Here is a 14015-nt window from a genome sequence, read left to right as displayed (position 1 = left end):
GACTGGATTTAGAGTATTTTTAGTTCACAATAAAAAGTGAAATCGAGTAAAACTTATAAAAATATGTAATTACAATATTTTATTTACAGTTTTTAATATTTATACCTTGACATGATTTTATGTGATTGCATTTATTCTATATAACAAGTTTAAAAAAAGTTTTAAATTAGCATCATTGGCTATGTTTATTATTTGTGATGTATTATTTTGATCCTCTCTTATTTTGAGATAAATATTTTTATGAGATATTTTAAATATTTCGGCAACTTCTAATAACAATATGAGCCGTTAATAATTTTTTAGTGACTAATCATAATTTTTTATTGGCTAGTTGTGCTGTTAATGATGCAGTCTCTTGTCTCATTTGTTCTAAATCTGCAGTAATTCTTTCTAAATTCGCTTCAATGTTCTTCGCAGATTCTGCATCAATCTATAAATTAAAACAAAAAATTTAGTAAATATTTTAATAAATAGTAAATATTAATAATTGTAAAGCTCACTTGTTCTTCTAAATCACGAATCTCTCGCATAGTTGCTCCTGTTTCTTCTACTAATTTGACAAGCTCACTACAATCAGAATGTAATGTTGCCAATAATTTGTACGCTTTTCGAGAAGCTTCATTATTTTTAGCATCTCTGAAAATCATTTCATCAACAACGGTGAACGATCTTTCTAATTTTCCAGTCAAAACATTTATTTCTTTTTGTATTTCTCGAGTATCTCCCAAAACTTTATTTATTTCATCCTTTTGTTTACGTACATTATTAATTATCTCTAATATTCTTTGAGTATAAGCAGATCTATTAACATCTTTGGGAAGTTTTGCTACTTCAGACATTAATTGGTAATATTGCTGGTCTTTTTGTTGACATTCTTCTAGTAATTCTTTTTCTTTTTCTCTTAACTGACGTAATTCGTCTAATTTTTTTTGACTTGTACTCTGAAAACGAATTTTTACTTGAGTAATATTAATAAATTACTCGGAGAACAAATATATTTGTTTTTTATACTTACAGTTTTGGCAAAATATTTTTCTCTTTCATCTCTATACTGTTTTATTAAGGGAACACGATGTTTTTCCCATTGAGTTGCTAAATTAATAAGTTTATTTTTTTCAGCTTCAACTGCTTCCTCTAACTTTTCTACACTATTATCTGGGTCTTTCATTAATTCATATATTTTAGCATCAATATTTCTTTCAGTTTCTAACTCTTGCATTTTCTTCTGTTCTTCTTGTTGTTGAGCCATTTTTTCTGTCAACTCTACTGATAATTGTTTTATCTCACTTTGTAAGACTTCAATTTGACTGCGTAAATTCTCGCAATCTGTTTTCATTTGTTCAATTTTTACATTCTCCATTTCTTCTTTATTCTCTTCAGACGTTTCTACAGCTAATTTTGATATATCAGATGATAATTTTGATACTTCTTCCTCATTTGTATTTTTTTCTTCACTTTTGGAGGGTTCTGGAGTACTTTCAAGTCTTTCATTTAATAAGAACCTACTCATCAGTCTTGTTTCATTAAAACTAATTGTTTGTTTATTATTATCTTCTGATTTTTTAAAATCATTCAGGAATTTTATTCGTTCTGACAGATCTAGCGGTTTGGAATGTAAAAGTCTAGCTTGATGAGAAATAATTGAAGGCAAAAGTGTCTCTGGATTTGTCAGCTGATCGCATATTGATGGTTGGTATCTTGTTTGATATTCATTTAAGGTTTCTAAAAATATAAAAATAAATCATAAAACTCTTAAGTAATTTTTTTAGATCCTGTAGACATAAAAAAATATATCAACAAAGATGATTAAAATTTAAACAACTTTTTTTTATCAATTTTATTCAATTATTTTGAATTTACCGTCTTTAGTATCTATTAAAGTTTCTTCAAGCTTCACAGAGGTATAAGGCATCTTTGTGTATCCTCCACTCGATGACTTATGACAATAATGAGGCAACCAAGGTTTGCTTAATTGCACTGCAAGAATACCAGCAATTGATCTTTCCAATTCCTCAAGTTTACTTAATGTTTCATGTACTTCTTTATCACTTTCTTTTGGTAATTTTTCTAATAAAAACATGAAAACTCTTCTTAAGTCTGCTTCTGAGCTATAAAGGAAAGTTTGGATCCCAATATCTCCACGATATCCAAGCTCCTGATGGTAAAACATGAGGTTTAATGAAGAAAACGTTGTACTGTTCCTGGAAATATGTGTAATTTTGTTTGTTTCTTACTGAACAAATTTGAGCAAGATTTGAAGCCATTCGAAATTTAGCTGCCATATTCTCGGGAAACGATCTTGATAATTCTAGGCCTGGGCGAATTATTTCTAAACATCTTACAGTAGCTTCTACCACCAATTCTGTACTGAATCCGCCCATATTTGTGATATTATCATCGATGTCACTAGAATTTAAAAACATGTGATGAACTATACAGAGATGAAGAGAAATGGATGGTGAATTATTAAAAAAAAATCAACTAATTTCACCTAATCAGATTAATAATTTTTATATTAAAATAAAACAATTTTTATTATAAATATTCATATTGTTGATATAAATATTACTCACCAACCAATTTGTTTCAATGTATGAATAATAATATTATCAACTTCCTCCATTTTAAAGAGAAGATTTTATTTAAATAACTTTTCTTGATTAATAAAAAAATTTTTTGACAAAAAATAATTCATTCGATGTATTTTTTGATCAATTTTATTTACAGGCATGGGAAAATTTTTATATTTTTTCACGCGTGTGTATGTATTTGATACTAAGAAGTAAAGACTTGATGTGATTAAAAAAATTCACAGAAGTTTTTGCAAAATTAAAGCAAACAAGTGACTCCTATTAAAAATTGCAGGCTTATGAAGGTAATATAATTTTTGGGCTATGGCTGTGCCATCCATGATTGTCAATAAATAGGATTCCGCATTAACTAACTGAGACGAAAGAACAGTGGCGCGATATGATAGAAAATAAAAAATAATTTAATTGTCTTGATGTTATGTTCTTAATTTTATAAATAATTTAATATTATTTTCTCTCATTTATGACTAAATTTATCAGAGGATTGATAGGGATAATTTTATAAGGAGTAAATTATTTTAACGGAAACAATAAATAATTTCAAACATGAAAGGTAACATTTATTGCGAATAAACATTTTACATTGAAAGGACACTTGGAATAGAATGCAATTAGCAGCCGTTAGCAGGTTTGTTTCTGTTTGTTAAAATATACATACATAAAATCGACTTGTATTTAAAATAAAAAAGAAAAATTTTCACTTGGTAATAAAGTAGCCACATAAATCCAAACAAACGGCATCTAATTCGCAATATTACAGTCAATATGATTGGAAACACCCTTTTTTCACATATATAATAACTATAATAATAACATTAATAGTCGTACAATCAGATATTTTAGTCTCTTGAGAGAGCACTTTTTTTCATATTTATAAGTAGCTTTAAAAAATTGATAGTTTATTCTTTACATACTGAATCACACTACATGGATAATTCATTGCATTATTTGAAAATTCCTTCAATATTTTTGATATTTAGGAATTGTAGAAAATGTATCAATTGACAATAATAAGTGTGATAAAGTATTACATGGTATACCATTGTAATTTTTTCAAGTTCACATACTGTATATTTCAATGTAAAAATTCAAAATTGTTAATAAAAAATAAACATTAATTATTTATCAGTTTTTCTTGGCTCTCTCTTCACTTTATGACCTTTCAAATAATTATAAAATTGAATATTACAATTAAAAAGTATCAAGAAATAAGAGAAAACCATGAAATTCTGAATTCATTTGACAATTTATGAAGATTTTTTCTATTTTCTGTTTTCAAATAAAAAAAATTTTTGTTGGACTAAAATGATAATGTGGACAGTCTATATGAAACTACTTTCAAGCGTTCTGTTATTCATTTGAGCAAAATCTAACACTTCTTTCATCTCAATAATAATACAATTAAATAATATAATATTTGCATTACAAATTATCATCTATTGAACAAAATGCAATTTTTTTGCAATAATATAAATTAAATAAGTCATGTTATATTTATAATTACAGATTAAAGCATTAAGCGAACCAGCCTTAATCATCTATCACTCTTATTATAATCTCTTTTCGTGCGTACTGTAAGAAGCACGGTAGGTACATTAATTTTTGTTTAATAATTTTTATCTTTATAATTATTGACAATTATTATTAATTCTACATTATTAGGTACGGTTTTTGCGATAATCGTTGTATGATAGGATATTTTCCCTACTCGCTTCTTGAATTAATAAAAGGGCTTTCGTAAACTACAAGTCACACATTAATTGTTCATTATCTAGTCATTTTTTAGTTAGTACTTCAAAAAGCAGAATTGTTTTACATAGTAGGGATTTTGGTCACACGCATACAGAGTATATAAAGGTATTTTTTACCACAGCCCATTTAACGATACACATTATTGATTACGTACATTTATTAATGTCCAATAAAACAATTATATGATTATTTTGCATAAAACAGTTTTTTTCAGTGATTAGATTCTATTTTTTTTCGAGAGAGAGAGAGAGAAAGGAAAAAAAGTTAATAATTAGGATACATAAATCGATTGAGTTTGAGATTTGTATATGTAAGAAAAGTCTAGAACATGATTTATAAAATTTGTTTGTTTTTAGAATCAATTTTCTTATTATGTAAAATTGTTAATGTTAGAAAATGGTTTATAGTTTGTGTAAAATGCTCCAGAATGTGATTTGAAAGTTTTTTTCTTTATATCTTACAATTGAGTTAATGAAGAATTAATGTTTTTATTTTTGATAGTTATCATAAATATAGATAGAATATAAATATTTTTATAACTATCTGAATTTAATTTTTTAAAGAAGATCTTTCTTTATTCTGTAAAGTATTAAAAAATTTCCATTTTTTTCGAAGTATTGAAGTAGAAAATCTTATAAAACGTATTTTATATATTAATAAAAAATTATAGTATTTTTTATTTAGAAAACTTGTAATCTTTCAAATATTTCTGGAACTTTCTACGAACTTTTTTTTTGTTCATTTCACAAAAAACTTTTACAGGAAAATAATATTGTTCTAGACAATTTTAGGAACACATTGAAGATGATATGATATATAAACAATCTTCATCTTCTCTCACTAAAAAGATATCTTTACATATTCAATACAAAATTAGAAATTCAAAAAAAAAAAAATAATGCAGTCTACATATTAATATTATAAGTTCACACCTAGATTGTCTACTTTCATAAAAAACAGGCTTGTTTGTTTATTTAATACGAGCAGTAAAAATTGTTTTATAGTAAATTTCAATGAGGATTTTTTAGTTTATAATAAATTAACATAACTAAAAAAATACGTTGGAAAAATTATCGATTAATTTAATCAAATCGATACCAACACTAAGAATCAAATCAAAAATTTTTAAACATTTGATAATAATTTTAAAAGAACTTTATATACAATTAATTAACGTATTCACATTAGTAGTTTTCCGTTATGAATTTAGAAAAATTTTTTAGCTAAAATTTAATCAGTCTAAGTATATTACTGTCATTCCTGTATAAAATGTATTTGATAAAATGCAAAGCGTCATACTTTTGTTACTTTTCATTAAACAGAATTATTGGCATCTTAAACAACAATAGATTTAGAATTAAAAATCCTCCTTGGGGTTTTCAATCTTAGTTTATATTAAATATCAATAATTAACCTTTGTAGTTATTCCGTTAATTAATTAATAATAATGATTCAATTCTCGCTGCAATTTGTCCAATTTTTACATAAAAAAGTTAAATTTTTATTATAATTATCAACAATTATTTGATTATTGGTCTGAAAATTTGAAAAATCATAAATCGTGCATTTGTTTAATGATTAATTAATTATCAAATCATCTATTAACATGAATTATTGATCATTCATCACTGATTAATCGACATAAAGTATTTAAAAGTAACAAAATTATCAATTATTTATCAATATAAGTCATTTTTTATATGGTTCTTTTTTAACGACTTACACGTGCTTCTTACCTCAGACTACGATATATTAAAAACCCAGTCTACATTAATCTAAAACTTTTCTGAATATTTTTCTATTTCATATGTTTTGTTTATTTCTCATTATTTCTTTATATGATAGTCACTGAATATTTATTATTGGTATTTAGTTTTTTCATTGTTACTAATAATATTATTGTTATATTCAACGGTAATATAGCTATTCATAAATACCAGACTTTGAAATTTCACATTGAGCCATCTATAAAGTTGCAACTACGTGGAAGCTTAAAAAAGTCATCAAGAATAAGAAAACAAGTACATTTTTCAATAATTTTTGTTACCTAATCGTTCAAATTTTTTGTGATTTCTACTTTTATAAATATTCTTGATACGAAAATCACACACACGAAAAAGACAACGATCATAATGTCACAAATTAATCATCTTTACTAATTTCTTTTTAAATCGCAATAAGAATAATTCAAAATAGTTTTTAATTGAAATTTCTCGATCGATATGTACATTACGAGTTTACAAACATTAGTTACTACATAACTGACAATTATCAAGAGTAAATTTCAGTTTTGCAATATTTTTTTGATAAGTCGAAATATAAAAAACTTAATTCTAACCATTCTAGCTCATCTATTGTTTATTAGATAAATAAATCAAGATTATATATAGAAGACGATGAAACTATCAATGCATTATTTAAAGTTGATTCAAAGTCCACTAGAAAAATGTAAAAAAGCATCTTTAATATCTACAGGACTTGATTTTATATAGGAAGTCATTTGTGAATCTCTAGAACTTTATAAAATTTGTAGAAAAGCATGAAAAAGGCCTAGAATTTTAAAGAATAAATTAAGCTGATGGTTAGACCATATTATTCTGGTTAGAAATTTGTTTTAATCTATTTTTTTTTTTAATTTCCAATATTATTGAAAATTTAGTTAAAATTTAGTAAAAGCTTCATTTATGAGTTTTTCTTTTAAATATTAGATATCAGTACTATTTTTCATTGTTTAGCGCCATTGGATTATTATTAAAATAAGAAAGAATAAATTGCACCCTCAACACGATACAAGATTTATTATTTCTTTAACAACCACTAGATTAAATAGTTTCAGCTATCATCAGATATGCAGCTTAGTTGAAATTATTTGTTCTTTATTTAATTAATATTCGCATTGACATTATTGGTTCGTTTACTTTATTATATACTTTTTTGTCAGATGTATTTGTTTTCGTTGATGAACTAATTAATCATTAAAGTTCTGTCACTTTATCGCTTGTAATAATTTTTTTTTTCATTTTCTTTCCTCTTGTTTCGTGATTATTATAGTGGGACAGTAAAATCTATTACATTTCATATATGATATACACATAAATATCACATGCAATTTAATAGTAGGATTGTCGGACACGTATCAACACTTTTCCCTCACTAAAATTAAGTTTCTAATATATAAATAATTGTATTCAAAATCTAACATTTCTTCCTTTCTCTCATGATTAAATAATAGCAATAATTATTAATTGTCGTTATGATTTGTTATAACATTTTGTTTTTTGTTAAATTATTAACTTCTAAAACTGTACGCGAGTATTTTTTACTAGCATGTCTATAGACTAACTCGTGCACGTTATTCATTTACTGATTTGTACACAAATTCTCGAAAACTGCACTAGAATAGCTATTAAAAGCATTGTTATGAAAATCTAGCGACATTTTCAGAAGAAAAATTGTTGATTAATAGTTAAGTACAGTAACAATTTCTAATTATCGAATTCGACAAGTTGTCAATTTGATTATCAACCATGAATTCAATTTAAAATTAGACTCAATAGCTATTGTTATTTTTTGTTCCATTTGACATTCGATGATTTATTTAGGCTCCTATTCAGTAGTTGGCATTGGAAATTATCACAGTTGTAGTGAATATTTTTTCAAGTATCGTGTATGTGCCCGAAAAACATTAAAATAAAGCAGAGAGAGAATGCTACTCTGAATTTTTAATTGATAAATAATGGTATGTTGAATAAATAAATAGTTATTATTTGTAATGACTCTAAGCTAGAAATTACATTGAAAAATATTATAAAGCAAGAACGTAGCGTGTCTTGGGAGATTTTTCGAATCTTTTAATTCAACATACGAAATTCGTTATGAAAGCCCGTAGTATATTTAACGCTATTAAATATATGAGTCTATTCAATGTACTCAAAACAGCAACAAAACTCGGATAAGAGAGAGAAAAACACAACGGTGACATTATGACACTATTATTCTTGAGAATTATCCAGATCTACACACATCAAGACATAGACTGCGATGGACGTAAGAAGGGCCTTTTGGTCGCAAACATCTCATGTGTTTTAGAATATTTTCAATTATCTGAAAATCCATTATAAAATCTACCAGGACAACACTTCTCTCTCCTCCCTCTTATCAATGTCAGAGGCTTACGAAAAAAATGGGTATATGCGGGATGGACAGCCCGTTTTTAATTGCTCCGAAATACTAACATTAACATTTAATAGTTATTACTTTATGAAAATTGGATGGATAGGTACGTTTCCTCCTCCATTTAATTGCTTCCTCTCTTTTTTTCCTCCCCATCAATTTATCACCGCTTCTCCCAGCATTCATCAATACGATTTCTGTCTGAAAATCTAATTATCTAAGTTTTGATGACACTCACACGCACGCAAGTGGTAATGAGGAAGGCCACACTCAACTATTCTAAACAAATAAAACTTAATAGTGCCTAAAATTCTTCAGTCAATGTGATTGCACTCATAATAATAACGCAACATATATTCATATTCTCTCCACCTTGACTAAGTAGCAGCTTTTCTCTAGGAAGATCACAAGACAAGTACGAAAACACACCGGCTTGGTATATTTAATAATATTTTTTGTCTTCTTTTACTAAAGAAGCTCTCAGCTATCAATAACTTTTCATTCTAAATCTCTATTAATCAATTTCAGACAACAGTTTACTTTCGATAAATTTTTCCAGATTTCTGGTAAGTGGTTATTTTTTTTTTAATAAAAGACATTTTCCTCCAATTATGTACCTATTTATTATTGATTGGAAGATTACTTTGTGCATCTTCGCGAGTCGGATGCTTGCTTATAGCACCAACTAATACTCGTTTTGAGGTATTATAGACTAAAAAGAGAAACAATTAATTTTTAAAGATTCTTTAAGTGAACTAGTATTTTTTACTTTACGTTAAAAGTATTTTTAAGCTTGAACATTACTGTTCCCAGAGTGGACGCAACGGTGAGTAGATTGAGCTGACATTTGTTTGTCGATTAATCATTGGTGCGCAGATTAAAAAGGAATTTTGCTAAGTACTATTATTATTAATATTACTTGCTAGTATTGATGTCGATGTTGTTGAACAGTTACCTAAGTTATTTTCGGTGTTGTCAGCAACGTTTGATGATTCTATGTCTTCTTCTTTGTCGACTAGAAGTAACGCAACATCTTTTGAAGTGTCAATTATTTTTTTCTCAAAATCTTTGTCATGAAGTAGCGTCGCTTGCATGGCATTAAACATAGCTGTCCTTGCGAGACGTGAGGCTTTTGTCAGTTCGCGAATACTGTTTGCCAGCACCAGAATATCTTGAAAAAATTATTATTATTTATTTTATTATTCTCATCAATAAATTATGAGAAAGATAAAAATTTTTCGAATTTATAAAACTTTTCTAAAGTGACTTGAATAATTTTAAAATAAAAAAATTACATTATTCAATAAATGGCTAGAAAATAGTTCGGACTTTAATAAAAATTTAATCATTTCTGAGCTACATAACTTTTTGATTGACATTCATACAAAATGTATCTCAGAAATCGAAAAAAAATTCTGTTTACATAATTTTATATGTTATTTTCTCAAAGTTAAATGAATATTTTCCAACAATTTTACCTATTTTTAAATAATTTTTATTAAATTATACCTTTGTCATCATGAATAGAAGTGCAATGAGGGTTTTCTTTTTGTCGTTTCGAAGCATGAGTAATTTCCTTTTTTCTACACTCCTGCACAAATTTAATAGATTCCAACCAAATTTCCATTGCTTTGTGAACTCTCTCACTCATATTGACTCCTCTGAGATGTTCCATCTTCAAAAGGATATACAAAAAGTTATTTCATATGTTACAATCAAATAAATTAGTGATATTACATAAAAAAAACAATAAAAGTCAATTTTACCTTAGCAATAAGAGTTATTACACGAGCATGCTCTCTCAAATGATCAATAATAAGCCTATCAGCACGCGAGGGATTCCCTTGAAGCCTCGGGATAGGAATATTATTAGCACTGGTGACACGTTTACCGGGAAAATGAGCTGCTAAACCTGCTTCACATTTTTTTCTTTCTTTTTCTAGTTGTTTAAATTGGTCAAAAGTCTGCTCCAGCCTCAAATGTAATACCGAAGAAGGTCCAGCACGTCTTGAAGATTTTACATTAACACGAGGCCCAAAAGCTCCAGTTAAAACAGAAACGGAATGCAAAGAAGAAAGTGGAACTGCTGAAAAAACATTTCCAGCTGCTCCAGTGCCAATTCCTCGCATTAATCTTGCGTTTAAAAGTACATCTGGAGCAAGCGGGATCCTATGGAGTTGCTGTTGCTGTTTCAACATAATTTGATTGAAGACATTAGAATCCATGGAAGCTCGTGCTATCTGATGAGCAAGATGATTATTGGAAGTAAAGTTAATATCAGGAGTGCGTTCATAGGTATCTATTGGATAGCTACATCCAGAGTTGAGCCTCTTAACACCATTAGTATAGTAAGGAGGAGGTGAAGAAACGTGAGTTTGTGATAGACTCTTGAGATTCTCGCTGTTACTGGCAGTGAATCGTTGATAGTTAGGGTCAATTTGATAATTAAATTTCATTTGGTCCATTGTAGAAGAATTTTGACTATTTTTAGAGTTGTATCTTAAAGATTCTTTAGTTTTGAGCTGGGGACTTAGCATTTTCATTAAATTTTCATCAATTTTTTGATTGAGCATATAAGAGTTTGGATCATTCGTTTCTATCTTTACTCCAGCATACTCGTTCAGCCCAGGATTACGATTTAAAAGTAATGATTTATAATTCTGATCAAATTGCTTTGATTCTACCCTGAATCCACGGCCTGAAACCAAGTTTTGTTGAGGCATTTGTAGATTAACAGCATTTAATATAGAATTCTGATGAATTTCTTCGTAGTTTCGTTGATAATTATTAACAAAGTTTTGTTGAAGTGTAGAATCTGCTGGAGAATAATGCTGATGTGAAGAATTAGATAGAAATCCAGAATCACCACTGAAATCAGTCATAGCAGAGCCTGGACGATGATAACTGGTACAATTAATAGCATTGTAAGTATCGTGTGTATTCATTAATGGCGCCATGTGTGCGGAAGTCGCTAGATTTGTGCTCATATCAGTTTGTAGAATCTCCGGCTCGTGCAGTGGCGGCATAATTGTATTAAAGTTAAGATCAAAATTATTTGGAGTCGGAAGTCGTGAATAATTCTCAAAAATATCATCGTTGTAATCAGAATTTAAAGTCTCGTTCCAATTATTAGTAGGCTGTGGTAAATCGCAATTAAAGCGTGGCATATCGTTGACTGGATTATAATTAATGGAGTAATCGTTAGAATTAATCACTTTTTTCATTGAATCAATTGTTTTATGATTTGGATAATCATTTCGTCGATCATTCCTAATCGCATAATCGTTCAGACATAAATCTTCTAAACCATTGTAAACGTCAATTAAATCACGTTTGTATTGGCTGTCGATTTCTTGTCCAAATAAATTCGGTTTTTGATAATTCGGTAATGTTTGATTAAATGATTCATTAGCATTGTTATTTACATAATTTGCATGATAATTGCCGTTAGATTTTATATGATAATTATCTATTTCTCTTTGAGAGTAAACAGAATTACCATTGTAATGATTGATGTAACATGCTTGCTCGTTGATAATTGGCTCGTCATCTAAAATTTTTGATACTAAATCGTTTACCATTGAATTATTCAAATCTTGAGTCTCTTCATCATCAAGAGGCATCTAAATTAGTGGAAAAAAAGTTAAATGATGTCTTATAGAAAATGTATATTTAATTATTAGAACTGACCTTATGATTTGTATTTCTATTCATTAAATCGTAACTCCATGGATTGTACTCATTGCATCTGTTATCCGCTAAATTTCCTGGTGAGTCGTACATATTGATACCACTTTCAAGCTGCAAAGAAATATATTGGTCAACCGAAAAAAGCAATAAAATTAAAATAGAGTTTTACAATGTTTACGTGAGTGATAATTTACTAGTTTGAAATTAACAACTATTAAATTCACTGTCAATAAATGACAGATAGAGTTTCTAGGCAAAAATTATATTGATGAATGCTGGGAGAAGCGGTGATAAATTGATGGGGAGGAAAAAAAGAGAGGAAGCAATTAAATGGAGGAGGAAACGTACCTATCCATCCAATTTTCATAAAGTAATAACTATTAAATGTTAATGTTAGTATTTCGGAGCAATTAAAAACGGGCTGTCCATCCCGCATATACCCATTTTTTTCGTAAGCCTCTGACATTGATAAGAGGAAGGAGAGAGAAGTGTTGTCCTGGTAGATTTTATAATGGATTTTCAGATAATTGAAAATATTCTAAAACACATGAGATGTTTGCGACCAAAAGGCCCTTCTTACGTCCATCGCAGTCTATGTCTTGATGTGTGTAGATCTGGATAATTCTCAAGAATAATAGTGTCATAATGTCACCGTTGTGTTTTTCTCTCTCTTATCCGAGTTTTGTTGCTGTTTTGAGTACATTGAATAGACTCATATATTTAATAGCGTTAAATATACTACGGGCTTTCATAACGAATTTCGTATGTTGAATTAAAAGATTCGAAAAATCTCTCAAGACACGCTACGTTCTTGCTTTATAATATTTTTCAATGTAATTTCTAGCTTAGACTCATTACAAATAATAACTATTTATTTATTCAACATACCATTATTTATCAATTAAATATGTATAGTGAAATTTTTTAATTGATTTAAGTAGAATATTTTGTATTAACATTCAAATAACTAATTTTATATTGCTAAATTTTGAGTTTAATCGATACTTTACAGCATGAGTTTAAATAATCTGATTTATTGATGCCATCTCAGTGAATTCTAATATATCATTATCTTCATGTTACACCTGTCACGATTGTATTCAATATACAATACATATTCTTCGAATCAATTTTTTATTTATTTTTAATCTTTCATTCTTTGAGCTTCTACAATGTATATTTAATGTTGTAAAATAAAGTCTCCGGAAAGATTGTAATCATAAAATAAAGTGATACTCAAATAATGTCATTTACAAAAAGGTCAAAGATTCCACCTATTTACTGTTGCTAAATAATAAAATGGAAGCAAAATTTTCTTGTCAAATTGTATGATGTAGTGTTAAACTAGTAATACTCGGAAAAGAGATACATGTATGTGCAATATTGATGTTAATGGGAAAGGTGAATATATAAACAAAAAAGTGTTAAAATTTAAATATATATATGAACAATATGGGGATATAGTTAAACGATTAGATATCATTTAAGCATTGGAGTACCTTAATGATTTCACTAGCATTGTTCCCGAGAATGGAGGTAAAATTTTGCACTTTAGAGAGAGCCATTTATCAGAAATAAACTTCAATGTTGGCCATTACCGTTTCACTAGCGACTCTTGTTCGCGACTCATGCGCTAAAGTCAGCCACCCTCTCCTCCCATACACCACCCACCGTCAACTGCGGTCATGGTCACGCCATCTCCATTACCGATTGCGTTATTTTTACAAAATTATTACCGCGCTTTTTAAGATGTTTTGCCATTATTTGCATTACTGATTTTATGAATAATAATTTTTTTTTTTATCTTAA

General features: G+C 28.1%; 2 protein-coding genes across 2 annotated transcripts; both read right to left on the bottom strand.

Moving 5' to 3' along the window:
- Positions 1 to 100: 100 nt before the first annotated feature.
- On the bottom strand, positions 101 to 2840 carry LOC118065770 (coiled-coil domain-containing protein 22 homolog). Its single transcript, XM_035081259.1, has 6 exons — positions 2574 to 2840; positions 2235 to 2406; positions 1861 to 2155; positions 1016 to 1722; positions 501 to 941; positions 101 to 430 (listed from the first exon to the last, which is right to left on the bottom strand). The coding sequence occupies exons 1-6, from the start codon at positions 2621 to 2623 to the stop codon at positions 311 to 313; spliced, it is 1785 nt and encodes a 594-aa protein (XP_034937150.1). The 5' UTR covers positions 2624 to 2840; the 3' UTR covers positions 101 to 310.
- Positions 2841 to 5193: 2353 nt separating this feature from the next.
- Positions 5194 to 13826, bottom strand: LOC118065822 (GATA zinc finger domain-containing protein 14-like). Its single transcript, XM_035081342.1, has 5 exons — positions 13706 to 13826; positions 12207 to 12317; positions 10283 to 12139; positions 10026 to 10191; positions 5194 to 9687 (listed from the first exon to the last, which is right to left on the bottom strand). Exons 1-5 carry the CDS (start codon positions 13769 to 13771, stop codon positions 9410 to 9412), a joined length of 2478 nt encoding a protein of 825 aa, XP_034937233.1. The 5' UTR covers positions 13772 to 13826; the 3' UTR covers positions 5194 to 9409.
- Between the last annotated feature and the right edge of the window lie 189 nt (positions 13827 to 14015).

Source organism: Chelonus insularis, unplaced genomic scaffold, assembly GCF_013357705.1.
Source record: "Chelonus insularis isolate UGA/USDA-ARS -01 unplaced genomic scaffold, ASM1335770v1 contig_323_pilon, whole genome shotgun sequence".
In the NCBI taxonomy this organism is placed as follows: Eukaryota; Metazoa; Arthropoda; class Insecta; order Hymenoptera; family Braconidae; genus Chelonus; species Chelonus insularis.
Note: the sequence above shows the minus strand (reverse complement) of the source record. Positions and strands in the feature narration are given on the sequence as shown.